At 38.0% G+C, this 26587-nt stretch overlaps 1 protein-coding gene across 7 annotated transcripts in view; it reads left to right on the top strand.

Annotated features, from left to right (window-relative positions):
* pkr2.L (double-stranded RNA activated protein kinase 2 L homeolog) overlaps positions 1–26587 on the top strand; it is a 75260-nt gene that overhangs the window by 29598 nt on the left and 19075 nt on the right. For 2 of the 7 annotated variants that reach the window (XM_018262940.2, XM_018262939.2), the window contains exons 1-2: positions 25174–25320; positions 25915–26023. The exons of 1 other annotated variant lie outside the window; for it this stretch is intronic. In XM_018262940.2, coding sequence (XP_018118429.1) covers positions 25950–26023 — 74 coding nt within the window. In that variant the 5' untranslated portion in view covers positions 25174–25320; positions 25915–25949. Of the gene's footprint in view, positions 1–110; positions 223–720; positions 830–4440; positions 4559–6021; positions 6069–7004; positions 7128–8036; positions 8142–8987; positions 9069–9284; positions 9366–9583; positions 9665–10180; positions 10365–11020; positions 11165–13684; positions 13784–14937; positions 15001–15079; positions 15345–25173; positions 25321–25914; positions 26024–26587 lie in introns of those variants that run through there. 4 more of the 7 variants (XM_041562693.1, XM_018262937.2, XM_018262936.2 and 1 more) reach the window with 4 other exon arrangements.

The raw sequence follows: 26587 nt of genomic DNA, 5'->3' as shown, positions 1-26587 counted from the left end.
GGGATTCCCCCAGCTCTCGTGGCAACGCCCACATAATGAAAGTGACGCCTTTTAACTCTCTGTGGGTACAAATCTCTGCTCAGTGTGAGACGTGTCTCCAATCTTTCTGGAAGCCAAAGGGTTACACACTCTTCCTGTCTCACTGGAGGGGCGGAGCTGCATTTAGGCATTTCAGTCTGTTCCGAACTGTAGCACAGACTGCAAGAATACAAAACTGAAGAGGTAACATAATGTCACAGTGTGGGATAATCTATCACTTTAGTCTGTGGGATAATGTCAGGAGTGGATTAATGAACAGTCTTACCTGGGCTATGGCCTAGGGGCCTATGTAGCTTTTCCAGTTATTATTTTTATTTTGAAACTCAAGCATTGCTTTGGTTTTCTCAAGTCCTCCCAAGGCAACTTCGGGCTACTTGAAAAAAGCGAAGCAATACCTATGTTTTCATACCAGCAGCAATTTATAATTTTTAAGTAATTTTTATGTATAATAGATTTACATAATAGTTTTGTATCCCATATTCCACTTCTCCAAGACAAAAGCTGTACCGTAGTCGGTACAGTGCCGAGTGTAGCCTTTTTAGAACATTTTTTGCACACTGCATGGGGCATTGTAACTGAGACCAATTATCTTTTTCAGACACAAATAAATGGTTTTCAAGTTTGTCAATATAGGAGAATTGTATTTAAAATGTATTAATAGCTGTATTCATGTTATTATAGCAGAACCTTTGGTGGATCCAAAAGTGGAGCTTAATATGTTTTGTGCAAAAAGGAATATAAATTATGAATTCAGGGATATTTCCAAGAAAGGACCACCTCATGATCCCTGGTGAGTTTTTTTGGATCAGATTTTTTATACTTTATATAGTTTCTTTTTCCTCGTAGAAGATCTCTATGTCAGCGCTTTCTTAGTATATTGTTAAAGGGTTTAACTAAATAAACATTGTGTTTGTGTTAGTTCCTTCAGTTTTTTTCTGCTTTATATTTGAATGTGGCCTTTCTGCCTTCATAGCTGAGAATTGTTCTCTCACTTGCTGTATTATCATGTTAGAAATGGAGCATATAGGGGCGTAGTCCCTCCAGTTGGAAACATTGTATTCGCTAACTCAAATGGATTAAGAAATTGGCGCTGGACTCACAAGTAGCAAAAATGTTCATATGCAAATTAGGGAATGGAAGGGGGAAAGAAAATTATTTTGATCCCTTTAATTATATATCCTTAGGTCACATGGAGTGGAGGAAAAAGATATTACTAGTCTCACAGCAAATTAATTTTAGGGCCCCTAACTCCTAACATATCCAGAGGTTTTCTTTTTTTATGAATATATTTTGAAATTAGGGCATCATGGGCCCCCCTTCAGCCCCAGGGTCTGCTTCCTCTGTAGTTACACCACTGGTTTGTATTTTGTCGACCAGAGTCTTGGACTTGGCCAAATCCTGCTCAGAAGGGCTCAGCTTTATCTCAATCTCCTTCCTTTTAAGGCAACAGCTCACTACCCTTTCAAACATAGCATCATCCTTATGATGGCGATCACCCCTTTTTATTTAAAGAGGATCTATCGCGAAAAATGTTTATTTAATATAACCTTCATCTCACTGAAATAAAACACTTTCTAAATTCAATGAATTAAAAATTCTCTACTGTTTAATAGGGATGCACCGAATCCACTATTTTGGATTGAATTGAATCCTGGCCGAATCCCCAACCGAATCCTGGATTCTGTGCATCCCTACTGTTTAAGAAATAATCCAGCGAACAGTGGGCTTTGCAGATCTGCAGAATGTATATTTTCTCCTAGGAAATGCCATGACAAAGTTAAATCTGCTACAGAAAATAGAACTCAAACAGTATGCTAATGTACTATTGTATAAAGTACCACCACTGTTTTTACTTATCTATGGAGGGAACAATGTTGTTTGCTATTTCTGTATAAATGTTAACAAAAATAAAAATTATAACAAAAAGAAATGATCAGGTTACTCTTCAGTATCTCTTTCTCCGCAACCTGTCACTCTTCATGCTCTGGTTCAGATTTCGATTGACAGGTAGGTCTAATATGTCTTTAAGGTGGCTCCTTTCTTAGCAGAATATCTAAAATAACCAACTCCAGCACAAAAAAAAAGGTAACAAAATAACAGACTCTGGCAAACACCCTGCAGGGAAACAGGATTTCCATCAGAGCTGGTTATTTTTAAAGAGTGAGCACCTAGGTTAAGGTTGCAACGCCCCCAAACAATGTATTAGACCTAACTGTCAATCAAAAACTGACTCCACCTACTGCATGAAGACAGAATGAAGAGAGACAGGTTGCTCACAGGGCGAGAGTGAAGAGTAACTTGATTATTTTATAAATGGTATAAAATGTTTAATTGACTATGTTTAGAATTTTTTATTTCAGCAATAAATATTATTATATTAAATTTTCATTTTTGAAATAGATTAACTTTAAAGGAAAACTATACCCACCAAACAATGTAGGTCTCTATAAAAAGATATTGCATAAAACAGCTCAAATGTAAAACCCTGCTTCATGTAAACAAACCATTTTCATAATAATATACTTTTTTATTAGTATGTGCCATTGGGTAATCATAAATAGAAAATCAACATTTTGAAAAATAAGGGCCATCCCCTGCAATCCTAGGACTCACAGTGCACACAAACAAACCCTACGGGGCCCATCGAGTGAAGGAATAGAATAAAAAAAACTTTGAATTTCGAATGTTTTTTTGGCTACTTCGACCATTGAATTGGCGACTTCGACCTTCGACTTTGAATCGAACGATTCAAACAAAAATCGTACGACTATTCGACCATTCGATAGTCGAAGTACTGTCTCTTTAAAAAAAAACTTCGACCCTCTAGTTCGTCACCTAAAGCCGAATAAGCTTTGGAACCATTTTTAGCTTGAAGAAAAATCGTTCGATCAATGGATTAAAACCCTTCGAATCGAACGATTCAAAGGATTTAATCGTTCGATTGAACGATTTTTCGAACGAATTGCGGTAAATCCTTCGACTTTGATATTTGAAGTCGAAGGATTTCATTTTGGCAGTCGAATATCAAGGGTTAATTAACCCTCGATATTCGACAATAGGTAAATCTGCCCCTTAAAGGAAAACTATACCCCCCAAACAATGTAGGTCTCTATTAAAAGATACTGAGTAAAACAGCTCATGTGTAAAACCCTGCTTCATGTAAATGAACCATTATCATAATAATATACTTTTTTAGTAGTATGTGCCATTGGGTAATCATAAATAGAAAACTGCCATTTTAAAAAATAAGGGCCGCCCCCTGGGATCGTAAGATTCACTGTGCACACAAACAAACCACATGTAAGGTCACATGAGCCAATTAACAGACAGAGATCTGGCTTTTACTTCAACACTTCTTCCTGTTACAGTTAGTGTTGTAGTATTTCTGGTCAGGTGATCTCTGAGGCAGCACAGAGACCATCACGAAATGGTGGCTCAAGGCAAGAGATGTAAAAGGGCAATATTTATGTGAATATATATTCCAGTTTGGTAAGATTCTTTAATATGTCATTCAATTTGATATGAACTATCTGTTGCTTAAGTATTCATTTTGGGGGTATAGTTTTCCTTTAATGTTAGGTCACATGAGCCAATTAACAGATCTGTCTTTTGCTTCCACACTTCTTCCTGTTACAGTTAGAGTTGTAGTATTTCTGGTCAGGTGATCTCTGAGGCAGCACAGAGACCATCACAAAATGATTGTTCAAGGCAAGAGATGTAAAAGGACAATATTTACTTAAATATATATACCAGTTTGTTAAGATTCTTAAATATGTATATCTATCTGTTGCTTAAATATTCATTTAGGGGGTAACATTTTCCTTTAAGGTTCCAGACACATCATTTTACTATGGGTCCTCATGTGCATTGTGATCTTTTGTGCTTAAAACAAATGACTACATTTTCCTTTAGGTCCCAGACACATAGCATTTGCCAGTCATCCACAATACACCTGAGATAATCTCATCTAATAAAATTGTATCAAAAATATGTACATGTGGGGTTTCATTTGCAGTTAGACAATGACCGTCATGTCTGAAAAAGGTGAGTCGCCCCAAAGTGTATTGTAATAAATGTGCAGGGGATCTTCCCATGTTTACCTGCTCTGCTATGCCAGTCAACGTATCTCTTATTTATACACTTGTATAAAGTGCTATCCCTCCATGCCAGGGAGCTAATCTGCATAATTCCAACATTACCTTAAAAAAAATGGAGAATTATCAGTTACGGTTGTGAGTTTTAAGCAAATTGAGGGATACTCAGACCAAAGTCCAGTGGGCTATTATATCTGAGAAATGTTTTAGGACAATTTTTGTCTTGTCTTTCTGTATATAAATATTTGTGTGTGTGTTTTTGTAAGTAAGCATATTATGTAAGCATGGTGTTTTTTTCTTTATTGAGGTTTACTGTACAACTGTATATAGAAAATGAAATGTTTGGAGAAGGACAAGGCAAATCGAAGAGGGCAGCAGATATGGAAGCAGCTAGAACTGGACTGACAGCTTTGCAAAATCGAAAGGTGGGCTGATACATAGAGGACTATTTACTATTTTTCGTGGCTGAGAAAAAAATATGCATGCAAAAAAACCCACAATCAAACTCGCACAACTTTTTTTCTTGAATGCTAGCATACTGTATTTAAGAAAAGAATCACAGAACCTCCCAGCTTTTACTTGCCAAGTTTTTTCTCTGGCAAGGTTCTGAAGCATATTCTCAAGTATATTCAAGTATATGCTCGAACGTTCATACATCTGCTCCATATTGTTGTGACCTGATTGTATTGATTTGTCTTGCATCAAATGTGTCTTTAAAATGATACCCTTTTGTCAGATTCCCTTAGTTTTTCTTGTATTTGTTACAAACTTCATAAGAAAGAGGTGCGGATTATCATTTCTTACCAATGTGTTTCACTCATGTTCCTCTTACATACCTGTTCTATAAATATCTTGTCTGAAGGTCTTTAATTTATAGTCTTCATATCCGTTATATATTTTTTATCAGTTTAAAAAGTTTGTTAGAATTAAAAAATTATGTTTGACTTAGTAATGTAAGAATGACTGTGTTTGAGGTCTAAATAAGACATCCCACATTATGTCACATGGTGTGGTTTTCATAATTATTTCTTAGTTGGTAAATCATCACTTTACCAGAATACTTTGAACCAGTTTTAGAATTGGGGTGTAAGTATTACATTACCTTTTCAAATCCAGGTCATCATGGTGACCACATGGTCATCCTTTTAATACTTTTTTAGGTTTTATAGGTTGAGGCCAATTTTGAGAGGAAGGTATTACAGACAGGCTGAGGCTAGTTCTGGGAGGAAGGTATTACAGACTGTGGTTGTCAACCTCAGAGGCTGCTATGGGATGTCCCTATTGTGCCTGTGTCTGTGACCCCAATCTAGGGAAGAGAAAGAGGGACTTACTGTTACTTGCTTCTATCCCTGGTAGAATATGTTGTCCTTCATTTTTTCATTTGTGAATAGTTAAACTTGAGTTTATCTTTTGGGTGTTGCCCATAAATGAAACAGAATGATGTAGAATTTTAAATGTGCAGTATACAGCCTTGTTCAACATGATCAATATACTAACTATACTTTTTGGGTTTTTTATCATGAAAAATCTATACTTTGGGGTTTTTTGTTTCTTGAACTAAACAGGGAAGCTGAAGCTACTCCATGTTTGGTTCTTGGTAAGGTAGATAATTAGATTATCAATTTACAACCCCATCCCTTCCCCCTTTGTCATGACTGTTTTGTTTGCAAGAGTCCATTATGCAGAGCGATTATCTGTGCACTGGATCTTTAATTATATGATTTTTTGTAATTCAAACAATGTGCAAAAAGTATATTCAGCACAAGCCCTTTTCATTTGTTGAAAAGGGGGAAAGTTATATTGACAGTGAGGTCTTAGGTAATGTGTGGATTTACATTTGTTTTCTGGTCAAAGAATATATATTTAATGTTCTCTCTTTTACTTTCAGAGATCTTCTTCTCACACAACACAGAGTAAAACAAATGTTGCCCAAAGGTTAGTAATTATTTTATCACTTGTAGTGCATGAAAACAACAACGTGATGGTGTTCTGTGACTAGAGTTTTTGTAAAATATCATTCATTCATTTTGCATTCAATACCAGACAATACTAGGGACATTCAACAGACAGTCTCCCATTGAGACAAGAATACTCCACTGCTCTGCGGTTCAAACCTATGTGTGTCTGCAAATACATTTTCTACAGTAGAAAAGCTCTGTAATACGAGAATGCAATAGAGTTCAGTTTAAGTTCGTTTTTTGATTATCCCAATTCTTTTTTTCTGTCATAATACAGCAGACTAAATAAAATATTAATAGTGAGCCTTATTACTGCACTTCATCAATTGACACTTTATTTTTCCAGCTAAAAAATGGTTGGCCAGCCTACGTCAGTTCTTGAAATCACACACATTCAATTACAAAAAATAGTCCCGTCGGAAATTACTGGAGAACACTTGAGGTTAAAAATAAAGTTTATTTGACAAGAGCTCCATGGATTGTTCAGGAAGAGCAAGAGTGAGAAATCTGAACATTGGAATCACAGGGTTTTTATTGACTTAAAAGGAAGTTACCGGTGGGAGAGCTTAGAGATATCACTCCACATCACTGAAAAACAAAGAACTGCTCTTACAGACAAACAGGTGGCTCTACCCTCAAGGCCGAAATAGTAGTAGTAACCAAGGCTAGCTTGAGAACAGAATCCATCCAAGTCGGGGGGGGTTCATGGGGGGAATCTGCATACATAGAAATTTGTTTCTCTCTCAGCCCTAAAAAGCAGTGATAAAAATTCATATACTTGGATGTAATTCTTTGAAAGAAGTTCATTAGCTCAATATTAATATTTAACTGTTTTTCAGCTCAGTTCCTAATAAAAAAAAAATACAAAAAAAAGATTTTGGCCATATGGTCATTTAATATTCTCCATTCTTAGTCCCCTCAGTGAATTTGAGGATATAACCGAACTGTCAGCTGGTGGATATGGAAAAGTATTTAAAGCTTGGAAAACAATGGACCTGAAATATTATGCGGTTAAAAAAGTGAAGATGCGCAACGAGTAAGTGTTTCGTGTCAGAGCCAGAGAACAGTAACATCTGAATACTGTTAAATTTATGTACCGTAATAGCATTTGTAATTTGTATCTAGCTTTTATAATGTGACTTACGGTGTTAGTTAGCAAATGCAAAGTTTTTTTTCCCTTACATTGGTGTCATGCGAATGAAAGGCACAGCCAGAGCCCTGCAGTTACTGTGCAGTGTCTTGCAAGTGCATTGCATGCTGATAGGCAACCACTTGTAGCCAGTAATAGTTCCAAATTTTCTTTTGCGTTTCACAAAAACTTGCATTAGAAAATACTGTTTTACTGAAGGGCTGCTTACACCACCCAAAGTCACTGAGCACAGCTGCCCCGATTGTTACTTGTCCTTCTGCTTAGAGGTCGACAGAAAGTTGTAAACTTTACCCATAGATGTGTTTTTGCTGCTCCTAGAAAAAACTACGTGTGGTGCCTCATTGCAGACACGCTCCTGCTTTTATAATCTCATTCAGCTGGTTTCTTGCAGGGCAGTAATATTTAGTCGAAGATTCAAGCACTCCAGCAAAACACAGCCAAATATAACGTTTTATTTCCCGTCATTAAAATCACAGAAGCCTATTTTAATGATGTGAAATTAAACTTTGTTTTAACTTCAGCTGTGGTTGTCTATACAGAATCTTCAAGAGTTTTCCTTTCATTTGTAGCCAAGGGTCCAGGGCAATGAACTTATACCAGTATGTGATCTCCTTCCTGTTCTCTTGATTTAACTTGATATGACTACCTTGTGTATGTCCTTGAGCAACAGCCCAGGATCTATACACCCAGGCTCACAGTTATACATGGTTAGCATTTACTATATATTTTGGCTGAGCAGTATGTGATTTTTACCTTAGTAATATTCAATCAGTTAATGTATTCTTTTTTGGTAAGGAAATGCAAGTCGGAGGTACAAGCTTTAGCCCGTTTAGATCATCCAAACATTGTTCGATATTTCCACTCATGGACTGGAACAAACTTTTCTTTAGACAGCAGGAGGTGAGTGTGAGTTTTTAAACTCTATTTAATTCGATTATACTCGAAATTTGAATGGGGGTTATTTATAAAAAAAAATCAAATATCTAAAAATTGGACTAATATTCTCGACCCAAAAACTCAAATCCAATTCGATTCAAATTAGACTATACTCTATTCAAGTTTTTTCTCCTAAAAAAAAATCGAATGTCAGGAAGGCTACTAACAGCATAAAAATGGTCCCTGGACCTCTCCCATTGACTTGATGAACGCTGCAGATTTTAGGTGGCAAATAGTCAAATTCGAGTATGATCTTGATAAATCAAATTAGAATTAAAACTGGAATCAAGTTTGGATAATTCACAATTCGAATTTGAGAGTTTTGACCAGGAAAAAAAGTTGAAAATCCGAATTTTCAATTCGACCCTTTATAAATCTGCCCCTGAATGTAGAAAATATGGGTCTCATTTACTAGAAGGCAGAGGGCAGAATCAGTAATTACTCATTAGGCCTATGGCACACATTTAGTTTTCACAGCCAGAGCAAAAGTGCCAGCTGAGAAAACACTGATATGGTCTCTATCCACTTCTTATCTATGCGCATTGACAGCACTAGAATCCGAGTACTGGAGCAAGAGTAAATATAATAATATAAAATATAATAATAATTGTATGGGCTGCTTCAGACTATTACACCACCCAAGGCCACAGAGCACAGCCGCCCCCACTTTAAGTTGTCCTCCTTCTCGGAGGTCTGCAGAGATCTATGTAGAACTTTACCCATGAATGTAATTCATTGCAGACATGCTCCTGCTTTTTTAATTATTAAACTATCAACTGGTTTCTGTTTACAATCTGTTTTCTTGTATAGCAGTAATATTGACTCAGATAGAGACTGTACTACAGAAGACTATTCTTCAGATGCCAGAAGCTGTACTTCTAGTTGTTCCAGGTAAAAAAGCATAAACTGAATGTGGGAATTTTTTTCATGTAGAATGTGTTTTGGATCTTTCGTTGGTGTTTCTGTTTTACTTGTCCTCCTTCTTGGAGGTCTGCAGAGATCTGTATAGAACTTTACCCATGAATGTAAATCATTGCAGACATGCTCCTGCTTTTTAATTATTTAGCCATCAACTGGTTTCTGTTTACAATCTGTTTTCTTGTATAGCCGTAATATTGACTCAGATAGAGACGGTACTACAGAAGACTATTCTTCAGATGCCAGTAGCTGTACTTCTAGTTCTTGCAGGTAAAAAAACCATACATTGAATGCAGGAATTTATTTCATGTAGAATGTGTTTTAGATCTTTTGTTGGTGTTTCTGTTTTACTTGTCTTCCTTCTTGGAGGTCTGCAGAGACCTATATAGAACTTTACCCATGAATATATTTCATTGCAGACATGCTCCTGCTTTTTTATTTATTTAACCATCAATTGGTTTCTGTTTACAATCTGTTTTATTGCATAGCAGTAATACTGAATCAGATAGAGACTGTACTACAGAAGACTATTCTTCAGATGCCAGAAGCTGTACTTCTAGTTCTTCCAGGTAAAAAAGCATAAACTGAATGTAGAAATTGATTTCATGTAGAATGTGTTTTAAATCATTTGTTGTGTTTCTGTTGCAATTGACAGCTTTTTGTTCTTAAATGTGAAAAATCGAATGCTCTGGTTGGTTCTGATTGGTTTCAGACATACCTCATTCCTCAGACTGAGAGTTAACCATGATAGTCTGCCTGATTTGTAGGAACTGTTTCCTAACTCCCTTAGGCCAACAGTGATTCAACTCCTCCCTCACCTTGTTCCACTGTGAAGTGTAATGGATTCTGGAACTTGAAGTCCCTTTGCTTTGGAAAGTAGGGGAATTCAGGTCATAATCTGAATGAGCTTATGTCAATAAAAAGGGAATTTATTAGCAGGAGGATTTGTGTAAATTAACATTAAATGCTCAGTCAGATTCTCTTGTTAATAAATGCACCTTCATCAGGGTTGGTAAATCATTCTGCAAAAAATGCCACCATTTTTTAATAGATGCAAAGTATAATGTCTATTGTCCTCTGTTTAGCAACAAAGCTCAAAGGAACGAGTACCTTTATATTCAGATGGAATTTTGTGAAAATGGTGACTTGAGAGATTGGATCATCAACATGAAGACAGTGGACAAGAAGAAAAGTCTTGACATATTTCGGCATATAGTTGAAGGCGTAATCTACATTCATTCAGAAAATCTTATACATAGGGATCTTAAAGTGAGCAAATACTCAATATATAACATTTTACTAATTTAATTTGTCATTACCTGTGAATACATTTTCACATTCGGATGTTCAGACCTTTCTTATCAAAAATTGAGTTGACATTTTTTTTCTTGGTTGGAGAAAAAAATGCTGCAAAGTATTTTGTAAAACCTCAAACCTGTATTTGAGTAAACAAACGCAACACAAACAAAATTGTCTAAATAAGATTGTCTAATAAAAATTGAATTCTAAGACTATATATATAAATTCATTAAAGATTTCCAATGTTTATTTGTAAATGTAAATGCTTTTGAAAGAAGGATTTGTTAAACCCTTTCTCTCCTTTTTTAAAAAAAAAAATCAAAATCCAAGCCACCAGAGCAGACAGAAGAAAAGGCAGACAAATGTGTAATGAATGTATACTGGATAGTGACTTAGAATTACATTTTCTATATGTCTACAAAATTGTGTTTTTGGGTTAATATCCCCTTTAAACTAAACTTAGTTGGGATAAATCGATAGAAATAGAACCCTATTTCAATTAATTATGAACATATGTTTATTGAAAGTATCTAATATATAAATAAATAAATATCTTAACAACATTTTATTATATAGTATATATAATAATTCAAAATTGTTTTAAATATTTTTTACATTTATTGCAGCCCGAAAATATATTCTTTGCCAAAGACATGAGAGTAAAAATTGGGGATCTTGGTTTAGTGACCCAAATGTCTAATGAAGATAGCACAGAAGCACTTATTCGAACCCATCGCACTGGAACACCATCTTACAGGGCCCCAGAACAGGTAACTGTCATCCTTCTAAATAAATGATGATGATCCTTCTCTGGACTCTCTCTCGTTTTGTAATAATCTTCTTGTACTGAGATAAAACTGTACAGTATACCGTTGAAGAGAATTATTGGTGCCAAATACTGAATCCTCACCAAAATTTTTGAGTGATTACTGAACCAAAATATGCTAACAGCATAATATTTAAACAAAAAAGTTCTCCTTAAAGTTTCATGACTTAATGATTTGGATTTGTCAAATCCTAGCACTTTTATAATTTTTATACTGAATATGGCCAAACAAATTTCCATTATTCACTGTAAATTTGATGCTACAAAATTAGTTACCCACATTTAGCACTTAATGTGAATGTACAAAGCAATTCTAAGCAAGTTAAAGAACTTGCTTAGAATTGCTTTGTACATTCACATTCCCATAATTTCAGTCTAGGGTATAAAAGGTAGCGCCCACAGCGCCGGATTTCCATGACGGGCGCCCCTAGGCCGCGCGGTCCGACCAGGTGGCCGCGCGGTCCTAGCGCCCCCCCTTACCTCCCCTTCCCAGCGCGCCGGCGAAAAAACGCCGGCGCAGCTGCTGTAATTGAATGGGGACGCACACGTCCCCATAATGCGGCTGGGCGGCATGCCGCCCCTTTTTTTTTGCCGCCCTAGGCCCGGGCCTATGCGGCCTTGCCACAAATCCGGGCCTGAGCGCCCAACCATCTGATTTTGAATTCCCAGCATTCCACTTAATCCTAAACCCGAATTTAAAAAAACTCGAATCAGTGGGAGAAAAACTTGAATACTCAAATTGATGGAGTTATCAGCGTTATCTATTTTAAGCAAAAAACCTTTTTTAACATTTTTATTTCCTTTTTCTCTGTAATAATGAAACAGTACCTTATACTTGATGATATCTAAGCATGAATCCAACAGTTGTCTGTAGGAAGGTGAACCATGGGTGCTGAAGTACAGTTTTGCTCTTGTTACATTGTATTTGCACTAAACACATTTAACTTGGGGTGAGAAATCTGTATGCAAAACATGCTTCAGAATATTTTTTATCTTCATATTTTACAGCAGGGGCTACATTCATTTCTATTACGCTGAGTTTTGACATAAGTGCACTAAACAGTAAAACTGATGACATTACTCCCTATTTACCTTCAGTTTATTTTAGTTTATTACCAGCGTCAAAATGATGTACCTATGTTATCCCAATGCCTCATTAGCTTTTAATTAATGGTAAAGTACACACAACAAAAATATATTGGCAAAAGTTGCAGTCCTGCAAAATATGCTGCACCAAAATAATGAATGTCATTCTGTCTTCTCAAAATGAATACAGAGAAATCAAGTAAGACTAAAAGCCAAACTAATTAACTATCTAGTTTGACTTTAAAGGAGAAGGAAAGGCTTGCAGCACTTGGGGGTGCCAAATCTTAGGCACCCCCAAGTGATTGTATTTACTTACCTGAAACCCCGGGCCGGTGCTCCTATCAGCAGAAAACTGCACCAGCCCAGGGTTCTTCCAGTGGGCACCACAGAGCGATCCTCTTCCAGCTTCTTCTGTCTGCAAATTTCCCTGGGCAAACGCATGCGCAGTTGAACGAAATAGCCGACTTTTTAGTTAAATTTTGGCTTTTCATTCTAATCGTGCATGCGCAGCCGCGAGAAGAAAGAAGAAGCCAGAAGAGGATCGCTCCGTGGTGCTCACTGGTATAACCCCGGGGCGGTGCATTTCTCTACTGATAGGAGCACCGGCCCGGGGTTTCAGCTAAGTAAATACATTCACTTGGGGTGCCTAACATTTGGCACCCCCAAGTGCTGCAAGCCTTTTCCTTCTCCTTTAATAACCTTGTTGTGGCATGGGATGGTTTTGCTCAAGGGACCACAGGGGTAATGCAAGAACAGGTTCTGAGCTAGCTCCACTTCTAATAACTCACAGTAACCACAAAGCAAGAAGGGAATACAAGTTCATGCTAATTTTAAAGTTGCTTTTTTTATTTGTTTCAATATGTTTAATTAAGGGGCAGATTTATCAAAGGTCGAGGTGAATTTTCGAATTCAAAAAATTCTAATTTTGAGCTATGTTTTGTGTACTTCGACTACGGAATAATCCAAATTTGATTCAATTTGAAAAAAAATTTAAAATTTGAATATCAAAATTTATCGACTTCGACCATTCGCCATTTAAAACCTGCTGAATTGCTGTTTTGGCCTATGGGGGACCTCCTAAAACCTATTTGGAGTCAATTGGTGGACTTTGAAAAATCAAAGGTTTTTTTCGGAAAATTTTTGATTCGAATTCAATCGAATGCGCTATTACTTCGATTCGTACAATTCGAATTCGGCTGACTACTATTCGATCGAAAACGGACCTATTCAGCCAAAAAAAACCTTTGACTTAATTTCGGTTGGTCTTTTTGAATTTCTGACTTTTTCAAATTCGAAATTCAACCCTTGATAAATAAGCCCCAAAATGTCATACAACAAAATGTGATTTTAATCATGGTTTTTTTCTGTTTTTTTACAGCGTAAAAACATTTATAACAACGAAGTGGACATTTTTGCACTGGGATTAATACTTGTTGAACTTTTGTATAAATTTACCACTGGACACGAGAGAGTTATTGTAAGTTTTTCTTCTGTTCCTTTACTTCTGGTTAACCACTATTTGTTTAGTGTGTAACTTTTTACCTAAATTGATTTTATTCAGTTTATAAAATGGTTCTGTAGCATAACCATTGAATGTTATTGGGTAACATAAGATAATGAGATGTTAGATAATAAAACATGGTGCAGGTCCGGACTGAGAATTAAAATAGGCCCTGGCATTTCAGGTACACAGAGGCCCAGTCAGCCCACACAGAGGCCCAAACAGCCCTCACAAATACTGACTTTCTATAGCACCTTATAGCAGCCCCTCTGGCATTTGCCAGAACCCACAGATTGCCAGTCCAGGCCTGCATGGCAGAGTGTAAGCTCTGATGGGCAAATTTCTCCCGCAAAATTCACGAAACGGCGAAAGAATTTGTGAAAAATCAGAACGTTCGAGAAAAAATCGTGAAATTCGAAAATTTTCACGAAAAAATCTATCAATTCGAATTGTTTCACGGAAAAATTTAGCAATTCAAAAGTTTTTACTTAAAAATCGAGCAATTTGAATGTTTTCACTTAAAAATCAAGCAATTAAAAAGTTTTTATGGGAAAATCGAGCAATTCAAGCGTTTTCACGGGAAAATCGAGCAATTCGAACGTTTTCACTAAAATCTAGCAATTTGAATGTTTTCATTAAAAAAACGAGCAATTCGAACATTTTCACCAAAACATCAAGCAATTCGACTGTTTTCTCGGAAAAGTCGAGCAATTTGAAAGTTTCCACGAAAAAAATGGAAATTGGCAGGGAAACGCAAAAATTCGTTGCAAATCCATGCCAGGCGGATTTATTCGCCCATCACTACTTATAATATTTTATAACACATCGAATTAAAATTTAATTAAATGCAAATAACACCAAATTGGCTTGTTATGCCAGTTCTTCTTATCTATTTCTTGTAGGATTTATTTTTATGCCAAAGCCCTAATTTTAATGGCAGTGTACTTCCTTGCATAAAAAAATACTCATTCAGCGTCAGTGTCAAAACGATATATATATACAAATATATTTTTCCTGGGCCAGAAAGCCCTGCAAATTGAAAGTGAAGTAGGAGCAACATGTGGTATAAATACATGTGGTACATATTGCTATTGTATCTATTACTTTTCTATTTTATCATTTTATTTTAGGAAATGAAGAAGTTACGGAAAGGCCAGTTTCCTGTGACATTTGTAGCACAGTATCCCTATGAGGTATTGTCTATAGTTCTTTTATGTTTTTACTGATGGTCTTTAATTTGTCCTCTTTTATTGATTTATTTTCTTTCTCCAGACACATACAGTCAAGAAAATGCTATCGACAGATCCTACAAAGAGACCCACAGCCAAACAATTAAAGCAATTCTTGGAAACAAAGAACTATTTGGATTCCAGAACATGTTAAGCAATCAAATAAAACAGCTCGTGAAGATCCCAGAGCTTCATCTTACAGAAAAGAACTTGAGTTTCAAAAGCAAATTGCAATGTATTACAAATTTATTGTAGTCACTAAGGGGCATATTTATCAAGGGTCGATTTTCAAATTTGAAAAACAAAATTCGTATTCAAAAAGACAAACCGAAATTAAGTTACAGGTTTTTTTTTGTCAGAATAGGTCAGTTTTCGATTTAATAGGTCTAAATTTGAATCGTACGAATTAAAGTTTTTCACAAAAAAAACTTTGATTTTTCAAAGTCCACCAATTAACTCCAAATGGGTTCTAGGAGGTCCCCCATAGGCTAGAACAGCTATTTGGCAGGTTTTAGAAGGCGAATGGTCGAAGTTGAATTTTTAAAGAGACAGTACATGATACATTTCAATATTCAAATTTTCGAATTTGAACTATTCTCTAGTCGAAGTCGAAAAATAGCTTGAAATTCGAATTTTTTGAAATCAAAATAACCTTGAGCTTTGATAAATCTGTCCCCTAGTAAATATGTATACAAGTAGCTGCTGGAATTTACAGATTGAAAGGGGTATTGCTCTGCTTTACTCATTGTTTTCAGGAACAAACAGAGTTTTTGAAAAATTGTATTATTTGAACCGGGGTAATGAGGTTATATTAGATTTTGTAAACTGTTACAGACAGAAAAAATAACTTTCCTCTTGTGTGCAATAAAAGATGACAATGTTATATTGTATACATTGTAATATATGCATGTTTGAATAAAGAAGTTTTGAATTCACAATACAATTAGTCCCTCTAAAACTACTATATATATATATATATATATATATATATATATATATATATATATATATATACATGTAGAAAGCTGCAGCACACTGGGATTTATTAAAATAAAACTTATTTTATTGGATCGTTTTTTATTGGATCGTATTTTATTGGATACATTTTATTTGGATAATTCCCAGTTTATATATATAGCAATAGCTCATCAAAAAATGAAATAATCCTGAAATGCCCAAAAGAGATTGTGCTTCATTTACATCAGTCCCTGTCCCTAGTGGAGCGTACAAATCATTTTGCATTCACACAGAAAGCACACACATCCACTAGGGTCAATTTTATCAAAGATCAGTTCATTTAACTCGCTAGTGGTGACCGTTGGTTCCCTTAGGCGTACACTTGTTCGGACACAGGTTTTGATATCAGCGCACACAACAAATTGTGGTGCTCTCAAACTATTTTGTGTCAAAAATAAAAAAAAATATATATTAATTTTGACCTGGTGTATTTTAAATCAAATAAAAGTTGTAATTAAACAGGCACAGATTGAGTAGGTAATAGAGAGAAAAAAATTTTCCCTTTATGCTGATGACACATTGATCTACTTAGCAGATACCAACCAATCCCTAGATCAAGTACTGCAATTAGTGAAACAATTTGGTGAATACTCAGGTCTACGTGTCAACTGGAATAAATCCAGTATTTTTCCAATCGACCCTAATCCCTGCCCTAGAGCGGATCTGCCATTTAAATGAGTAACTGACATGAAATGCATTGGTATAATAATCTCATTAGATAAATCAAGTTATATAAGTTTGAACTTGCAACCCATATTAGCAAGTCTTAAGGCTAAAATTCCTACCTGGGCGGCACTGCCGCTGTCTCTAGTGGGTCGAGTGAATCTGATAAAAATGCTCTGTTTGCCTACACTGTTATATATGCTAGCTAATGCCCCAATTTATATACCGCTTATATACCGGTGGTTCAGTGACACTGACAAGCTGTTCCATAATCTATTGTGGCCCACCTCTAAACCAAGACTGGCAAGAACAATAATGCAAGCTCCATGGAACAAGGGAGGCTTGGCCCTAGTACCCAATTTTAGGAACTACTTTTTAGCTGCACAATTAGTGAATCTGCAACACTGGTGGCACCCCAATATGGATAATTAAGCAATGACATTAGCAATGCACATTATAGGATCCGAGGAGTGGCTTCAAACTTTAACATACACCGGCCCTCGTCCTGAGAGCAGCCGTCCTGCAACGACTCTCTCCACTTACAAATGTACAAATTGTAGCAAAAAAAGCATATACAATCATAAATCAGTGGTCTCCAGCTATGCCACTTTGGAACAACAGGTTGCTGGGGCAGTTTCTCCAGATACCAGATGTGAGCATCTGGACCAGTAAAGGCATTACAGAGATTCACCACATCCTGCATGGGAACACCCTCAAAACATTTGACCAGCTCAAAAATGACTACAATTTGCCGAACCGTTACCTATTCCGGTATTTACAACTTAAACATGCCTTTTCAGCACAATTTTTGGACCACATTGTACAACTCCGGGAACCACGGATAGAGAAACTCCTGAAAAGAGAGGGACTATGCCACCTAACCTCTAACCTGTACAGTGGTTTGATGGACCTGATACCGGACCCACTTGAAAGAGCTAAATCGGGACCTTGGAGAAATTGACCAGGACACCTGGTCGGACATACTCAACCAAGTAAAGAGATCTCAATACCTGCCAAAGATCGGCTCATACAAATCAAATTTATCAACTGCATATATTATACCCCAGAAAGGCTGGAAATTTTTTTCCCAAATATGATGGACACCTGCATCAGAGGGTGTCTGGAGAAAGGTACCTTTTTCCATATGTTCTGGCAATGTAGTCAAATACAAGTATACTGGAAAGACTAAACAGGCAGACGGCACTTCTGGGATAGGGTTTATTGGAGTTACTGCTGTGGAAACCTAACACGTTTCGGGAGTGATCCCTTAGTCATAGGATCACTCCCGAAACGCGTTAGGTTTCCACAGCAGTAACTCCAATAAACCCTATCCCAGAAGTGCCGTCTGCCTGTTTAGTCTTTCCAGAATACTTGTATTTGACTACATTGCCAGAACATATGGAAAAAGGTACCTTCTATTGGGAATTACAGAGGAACTGCCCCTCAACACACGTGACAGTCTATTGTTACTACAACTACTATTTTTTGCCAAGAAACTAATTTTACTCCATTGGAAGGCCACTCAGGCCCCACTGATTGGGGAATGGAAGCAGCTTGTCAACACTAACTCACCTTATATTAAAGCAGTATATGTTTCTAGGAACTGTCCAAATAAATTTGAGCTAATCTGGGCAAAGTGGTTGGCCTTAGATGGTTAGAATGTGTATCTAGCTGAATATTATGTGTAAGGTTTCCACTGCGGCATGGAATGTTGGGAGGGTCAAGATTAGTTTGTAGTGGGATGGATTGTTAAAGGACAAAGTAATGCGACAACTGTTAACTGTCCAATCACTCGACAGTTCTCTTCTACCCCTATTACGCTGACTGACACTGACTATCATCCAAGTTAGAATGTTGAATAAAAGGAAGTGACAAATGGCAATTTTAAGTGTTGTTTAATTTGTTGTATGTAAAGCAAAACAAATAAACAGAATTTGACAAAAAAAAAAAACAGGCACAGATTGGCAGTTCAGGATCAATCAGATATGTAGTCACAACATAGAATGTTTCATATTCAGTATATTGTCGTGTTACTTTCTTTATTGCGAGTGACTACCATCAGATCCTTTTTTTTTGTTGTTGGGAGGTAAGAACTGCCCAATCTGTTAACTGTGCTCTATGCAAACTGAGGTGGGGGGTCAGAAGGGTGGTCTGCGCACACCGTTTTTAAAAGCTGTGCATAAAAGTTTAAAATGTGCACACAAAATAATTTTCTTATGCATATAGCTGAGATGGAATTGAGATGGAATTGGAGGGAACATTGATGGTGACATGCGGATTTCAACATTTTCCATTGAGCTGAATGACAAACCAAAATGACTGTGATTGGCAAGGTTAGAACTAGAATTAGGCAGAAGAGGCACATGTCTAGGGTGCAACTGGGGGGAAGGGAGAGTCTGCCTTCTCCTAGTTCATAATGCTGCCATTTTTCACAATTCTTAACTCCCCTTTCCAGTTTGCCACGCAGCACCCACACTCTCTTGTGATGAGAGGCTCAATCAACAGTGAGCACTGTCTTGTCCTGTCCCTGCACTACGCTGTCCTGTCTTGCAGGAGTTGCATATATTTGCACTTGCACTTTTTATCTGTTGTCCGGTACATCTATGTTGTGTTGTGTAGCACCATGGTCCTAGAGGAACGTTGTTTCATTTCACTGTGTACTGACGTATCTGGATGAAATGACAATAAAACTCACTCTTGACTCTTGACGTGACTTGACAAGGGTGAGTTGCCTTGAATGAAGAAAAACCAGCAAGCACTCCTGGAACCACTCCTGGATTAAAAGACAGCTTTATTTCAGTCAGTTAAAAGCATACAATCCTGACGCGTTTTGTATGCCTACGATACGTAGTCATCTGCATAATTAACACAAAAGACTTAACGGCTTTTTAAATCGCTAAACCGGAAATGACATTTTTGGATGACACTTCATTAAATGGATTTTTTTAACCCTTTAGCGAAAAACTACTTTAATTTTTTTTTTATAAAAGTCCAATTCTCATAACAGTTGCTCAAAACAGACTGAAAAAATACCTGTTGTAACAATATAGTTATGTCTGTCTCTATAAGGGCTCTTACTCACGAGCGTTTTTACCTGCGCTCCCCTGCGCTCCGTTTTTCGGCGTTCAGCCGCAGGGGAGCGCAGGAATAGACGCATTTCATTATTTCAAATGGGGCTGTACTCACACAGGCGCATGCAGGCGCCAAACGCACGAAAAATGCAGCATGTTGCGTCTCAACCTCCGTTCGGCGCCTACATGCGCCTGTGTGAGTACAGCCCCATTTGAAATAATGAAATGCGTCTATTCCTGCGCTCCCCTGCGGCTGAACGCCGAAAAACGGAACGCAGGGGAGCGCAGGTAAAAACGCTCGTGAGTATGAGCCCTAAAGCCATCTTACCTAAATTTAACACTTTGTTTCAAGCGATGTTTCCCATTTCTATTTAGATTAGCTACTTATTATCAAAAGTTTTAAAACATATGGGTTGCCTTACTACTGTGTACTTGAAAAGTAACTAAATCCCCTTAACTGAACTTGTAGGGGGGCCCTCCAGTCATTAAAGGGCACACTACACCAAGGTATAAAAAAAACTTGAACGTTTTATTGAAGAACTTGGCAAAAATCAGCTTACCAACCTACGTTCAGAATGTTTCTTTATAGATGCACAGGTATTCAATATTTCCCCACTGACAGCGGACTTGTGAACCCAGCCTCTTGGCCTTTTCTTGCACCACCTACCGGTCAGGCAGTCTGCCATACGTCCTACGAGCCCTCCATCTCGCTCCATGTGCCACCTCCTTCAGCTAGCGAGCCACCACAGCAGTGCCCCGTAGTCTTTCCGGGTAGGAATTTCACCTTTGGCCTGGGTTGTCCACACTGTCCTGTCTATCTCTCTTTTCCCTATCTGTGGCCGAGCCACGGCCACTAGGCCTCTTACTCCTCAGTGGGGTGCCAGCTACCCTTTCTAGCTTGCCCTTACTGGCTATGGCACCTAGTGCCCCATTTACAGTTTTACCTGTCTAACTTTCCAATTCAACTGACCACACCCTGGGTAGAACCATCCCTTTTATACCCTATGTCACTACCTCCCTCTAGTGGCTGGGGCAGGAACTACACTTTACATAACACCATTATATAACCCTTTTTCACAACTAATGGGGATCCACTGCCACCTAGTGGACAATCCTTGTAATTACACCCTTTCAACACTTCAATTTTCCAACACTAACATTACACATACACATAACAATCATTTTCTCACATTTACATCATCATACACTACATTTTTGTACAACAGTATTTACAATCACCTTACAAACGTTACCTTGGAAACATACTATTTGTCTGTTTTTACCTTTTTAAATTATTAGTGAATCTTAAAAAATCTTGAAAAATCGAAACATGGGATTTTGACCAGATATATTGTACTTAAACTTGATGTAAAACATAATGAACATAATGAAAATGCGCTGGAGTTCCTAACCATAAGAACTTTGGCTACGGAAAAAATCGTTAAGAGACAAAATATGGTTAAAAGATAAATAATGAGGAGCAAAAACTGATGCAAAGTGAGAGAGGAAAACCACACTCCTATTAAAGGAATAGTTCAGTGTGAAAATAAAAACTGGGTAAATAGATCGGCTGTGCAAAATAAAAAATGTTTCTAATATAGTTAGTTAGCCAAAAATTTAATATATAAAGGCTGGAGTGAACAGATGTCTAATAAAACAGCCAGAATCCAACTTCCTGCTTTTCAGCTCTATAACTTTGAGCTAGTCAGCGACTTGAAGGGGGGCCACATGGTACATTTCTGTTCAGTGAGTTTGTAATTGATCCTCAGCATTCAGCTCAGATTCAAAAGCAACAGATATGACCCATGTGGCCCCCCCTCAAGTCTCTGATTGGTTACTGCCTGGTAGCCAGGGTAACCAGTCAGTGGAAACCAAGAGAGCTAAAAAGCAGGAAGTAATGTTCTGACTGACTTGTTATACATATAATCACTCCAGCCTTTATACATTGCATTTTTGGCTAACTAACTATATTAGAAACATTTTTTATTTTGCACAGCCTATCTATTTACCCAGTTTTTATTTTTACACTGAACAATTCCTTTAAAGCCTACAATTCCAAAAGATTTATGAAGCCCACTGCCATCATACGTAGATTTAGACGCAACAAGATATGTCAAATCTGAAGTTCAAACCTGTCGGTTGCCGCGTCCTTAAGGTGAAAATCCAAATGGCTTCTATATGGAGGAGCCTGTCCATCAAGTTGCCTCCTCTATAGCCTGGTTCAATTCCCTCTATACCCTGTATCATACGTTTTGTGACGTCACCAATTCATTACATTCATGAAAATGTCTGGATACTACTGTAGATTTATTATTGGACACAATCTGATTAATGTGCTCCCTCATTCTGTCCTTTAATTTCCTTGATGTACAGCCAACATATTAAATCCCGCATTTCGAACAATTAAGCAGGTAGACTACCTATTTACTGTTGCAATTAATGATACTTTTCATTTTAAATAACTCTCTTGAATTGTTGCTCACATAATCAGTAGAAACCATAATTCTTTCACAGGTAACACATCTGCTAGCTCCACACTTACATGTTCCCCTGACATTTAACCATGTTTTTTCCTCCTTTTTACTTTGTGCTACGCTTGGTGCCAACAAATTCCCTAACGTGGGGGCACGACACGTTACGAATTTACAGCCTTCACCTAAAATCTTTTCGAGGCTCACATCACCATATTGAACCGGTAAATGTTTTTTTACTATGAGTTGCCTTGGATGCCCTTATAACTTGGCCGGCACTGTTGATTGGGTGCATCTCCGTTAGCTGAAAATGTCATTAGTCGGTTTCAGTCTAAGCAACTTTTCAATTAGTCTTCATTATTTATTTTTTATAGTTTATCAATTATTTACCTTGTTCTTCTGACTCTTTCCAGCTTTCAACTGGGGGTCACTCACCCCATCTAAAAACAAATGCTCTGTAAGGCTACAAATATATTTATTGCTACATTTTATTACTCTTTATATTCAGTCTCTTAAGCTGGCCATAGACGCAAAGATCCAATCGTACAAATCAACGTACGATCAGACTTTCTCATCTCCGACCCTCCACTAACCATTCAGATCAAAGTCTTACAATTCCGACTAAATAAAGTAGTAAAAGAACAGATGAGCCAATGTTCTGCCCCTGACATCAATCGTACGATAGTTATGTCTGACCAAAGCGCACTGAAAATCCTACGATCGGCAATACACGCAGAGATATTATCGGCAGCCGACAGAAATCTTTTAACCTGTCTGATCGATCAAACGACCGATCTCCACCGGACGAAAAATGACGGGACTCTCCACACATGGTCTGAAAATCATACGAATCCACGATTCGTTCGATCGGATCGTTGCGTCTATGGCCAGCTTTATTCAAATCAGTGCATGGTTGATAGGGTAATTTGGACCCTAGCGATCAGATTGCTGAAATTGCAACCTGGAAAGCTGCTGAATAAAAAGCTAAATAACTCAAAAACTACAACTAATAAAAAATGAAAACCAATTGCAAATTGCCTCAGAATATCACTCTCTACATCATACTAAAGTTAACTCAAAGTGAACAACCCCTTTAATTATATTGGGTAGGGTAAGATTGTAGCAATACAATGTTTTTAGATTTCACCACTAGAGGTCTCACTGTTTCAGACAAGAGTAATATGTAGTTGGAAATGTATTGGTAAGTGCAGATGAAGGTTTGCAAACCAGGACAGGATGAGCTCCACCAGTCTACTTGCTTGATCTGTATTATAACATAGCTAAAACTTTGCTTGATACATTTTGTGTCTTGCTCTGAATCATAAAAAGTCATTTTTAAAGGTGTTGTTCACCTTTGAGTTAACTTTTAGTATGATGTAGAGCAGGGCTGACCCCCCCCCCCCCCACATGCTGTGTCTGCTTAACATATGTAAGATTTAAAAGGTATCACTACAGAAATTAACTGGCCGCTGCATTGTTTAAACCTCAAATTTAGACTGTAATCCCCTATATTGTTCATACCTGTGATCCCCCTGAGACCCAGACTGAAACTGCCCACATTGTTCACCTGTTCAAACCTTATTCAAAATGCTAATGGGGCACCAGCACTGTGTCACTGTATGTAGTACATATTAGAATGATACTAGGTTTCCCTGTCTCCTGCTCTGTTCTGCCTTCCCTACCTGTGTGTGCCCTTCTCTGCTTGCCCGGTGCTGCTTGGATGTGCCATTCTCTGCTTGCCCAACGCTACCTGTGGGATATAAGCCTGTTAGGGGTTTGTTCTTGGGGTTTGTAAGCATTTGGAAATTGTTGTTAAGGGCCCCTAAGGTGTTTAATCATGTGTTGGGGGCAGGGGCGTTCCACCAATGAGGTGAGTTGAGACACTCGCCTCAAGCGGCAGCGCCCCCTGGTTGCCAGGGGCGCTCCTGGTAACTAAGAGCCGAATTTCCGGTTTTAAACTCGGAAATTTGGCTCTTCTAGTGCAGAGAGCGCAATTGCGCTCTCTGCACTAAGCATCGTGGACTGCCCCTGCCCTCTCCGGCGCTGTAAAGGTTAGTGCCGTGGGAAGGGGTGGGGCGGCAAAAGAAGGCCGCCTCAGGTGGCATAATGGCAAGAATCAGCCATGATGAGGGATTTCCCTGCAGTGAGCACCAGACGTTTGGTTTTTTGGTGTGCTACCACTGTTAATGTGGATATGAGCTTAACAGTTCTTGTGGTAACATGGGTGTGGTTTACAGTGGGTGTGGTTTAAAAGGGGGGGTTGGCCAACACTGACTTCCATTAGTGGCCCTCCACCACATTTGCCAGTAAAATTGTGGCACTCGGTACCACAGATGTTGGACAGCAATGATGTAGAGAGTGATATTCTGAGACAATTTGCAATTGGTCTTGATTTTTATGACTTGTGGTTTTTGAGTTATTTGGCTTTTTATTCTGCAGCTCTCCTGCTTGCAGTGTCAGCAAACTGATTACTAGGGTCCAAATTACCCTAGCAACCGTGCTTTGATTTAATTGAGAGCATTTGTTTTTAGACAAGGTCATTGACCCCCCCCCCCATTTGAAAGCTGGAAAGAGTCAGAAGTAAAAGGCAAATAATTCAAAAACTATACAAAATAAATAATGAAGATCAAATAAAAAGTTGCTTAGAATTGGTCATTCTATAACATATTAAAAGTTAACTTGAAGGTGAACCATCCCTTAACTATTGGGGTTCTGATAGCAGCTCTGAGCCTAACAACTATTTGCCCTGCAGCAGTTTAGACAAGGCATTTGGTTTCGGTGCAGACACGAGGCACTGGGAGAAACGAAACTGAATGTGTCACTCCAGGATTCCCACAGCTCAGAGCCCAGTCCTTACATGGCCACGCCCACATAATGAAAGTGACGCCTTTTAACTCCCGGTGGGTACAAATCTCTGCTCAGTGTGAGACGTGTCTCCAATCTTTCTAGAAGCCAAAGGGTTACACACTCTTCCTGTCTCACTGGAGGGGGCGGAGCTGCATTTAGGCATTTCAGTCTGTTCCGCACTGTAGCACAGACTGCAAGAATACAAGACTGAAGAGGTAACATAATGTCACAGTGTGGGATAATCTATCACTTTAGCCTGTGGGATAATGTCAGGAGTGGATTAATGAACAGTCTAACCTGGGCTATGGCCTAGGGGCCAAGTAGCATTTCCAGTTATTATTTTTATTTAAAGGTGGTGGCACACGGGGAGATCTCCCTAAAATGCCTTCTCCCCGGCAAGAATGCGAATCGCTGGCGGGATGGCATAAGAATCGTTTACATTTTCCGAAGTCACCTGATGTTGCCTCACGAGGAAACTTCGGGTGACTTCAGAAAACAAAGCGACAGTTATTCACATTCTTGTCGGCGGGAAGGCATTTCATGGAGATAAGTCGCCCGCATTAACGAAGATTTGACACTTGGCGACTAAGCTCCCCCTGTGCTACCACTCTTAAGGTGGTGGCAGATGTGGCTAGTGTGGGAGATTAGTCAGCAACAAATTGCCTCTTCTTCGGGCGATTAATCTCCCCTAAATGCCTTCCCGCCGGCTAGAATATAAAACAGATAAATGGTTTTCAAGTTTCTCACTTTTTTTTAAACAAGAGAATTGTATTTACAATGTATTAATAACTGTATTCATGTTATTATAGCAGAACATTTGGTGGATCCTGAAGTGGAGCTTAATATGTTTTGTGCAAAAAGGAATATAAATTATGAATTCAGGGAGATTTCCAAGAAAGGACCACCTCATGATACCTGGTGAGTTTTTTGGATCAGATTTATTATACTGTATACTGTATGTATTTCCTTCTTCCTCGTTGGAGATTTCTATGTCAGAGCTTTCTTAGTTTTCTTATTATTATATTTTAAAAGGGTTTAATTAAATAAACATCATGGTTTTATTAGTTCCTTCAGTTTTTTTTCTAATTTATATTTGAACGTGGCCTTTCTGTCTTTTTGTTCTCTCATTTGCTGTATTATCATGTTAGAAATGGAGGATATAGGGGCATAGTCACTCCAGTTGGAAACATTGTATTTGCTAACTTAAATGGATTAAGAAGTAGCAAAAATGTGCATATGCAAATTAGGGAATGGAAGGGGGAAAGAAAAATATTTTGTTCACTTTAATCACGTAACCTTAAAGGAGAAGCAAACCCAAAAGTTAAAAAACGCCTACCCCCCATAGACCCCCCTCCCTCCTCCTCCTAGTCTAAGTGTTACCCCGGCAAATGTCACCGACTTTTTACTTACTCCTCGGTGCAGATTCAGGCATCGGAGTTCCTGGGCGCCATCTTCAGCCGCTTCGATAATCTTTGTAATTAG

Source organism: Xenopus laevis, chromosome 5L (genome assembly GCF_017654675.1).
Source record: "Xenopus laevis strain J_2021 chromosome 5L, Xenopus_laevis_v10.1, whole genome shotgun sequence".
Taxonomy (NCBI): domain Eukaryota; kingdom Metazoa; phylum Chordata; class Amphibia; order Anura; family Pipidae; genus Xenopus; species Xenopus laevis.
Note: the sequence above shows the minus strand (reverse complement) of the source record. Positions and strands in the feature narration are given on the sequence as shown.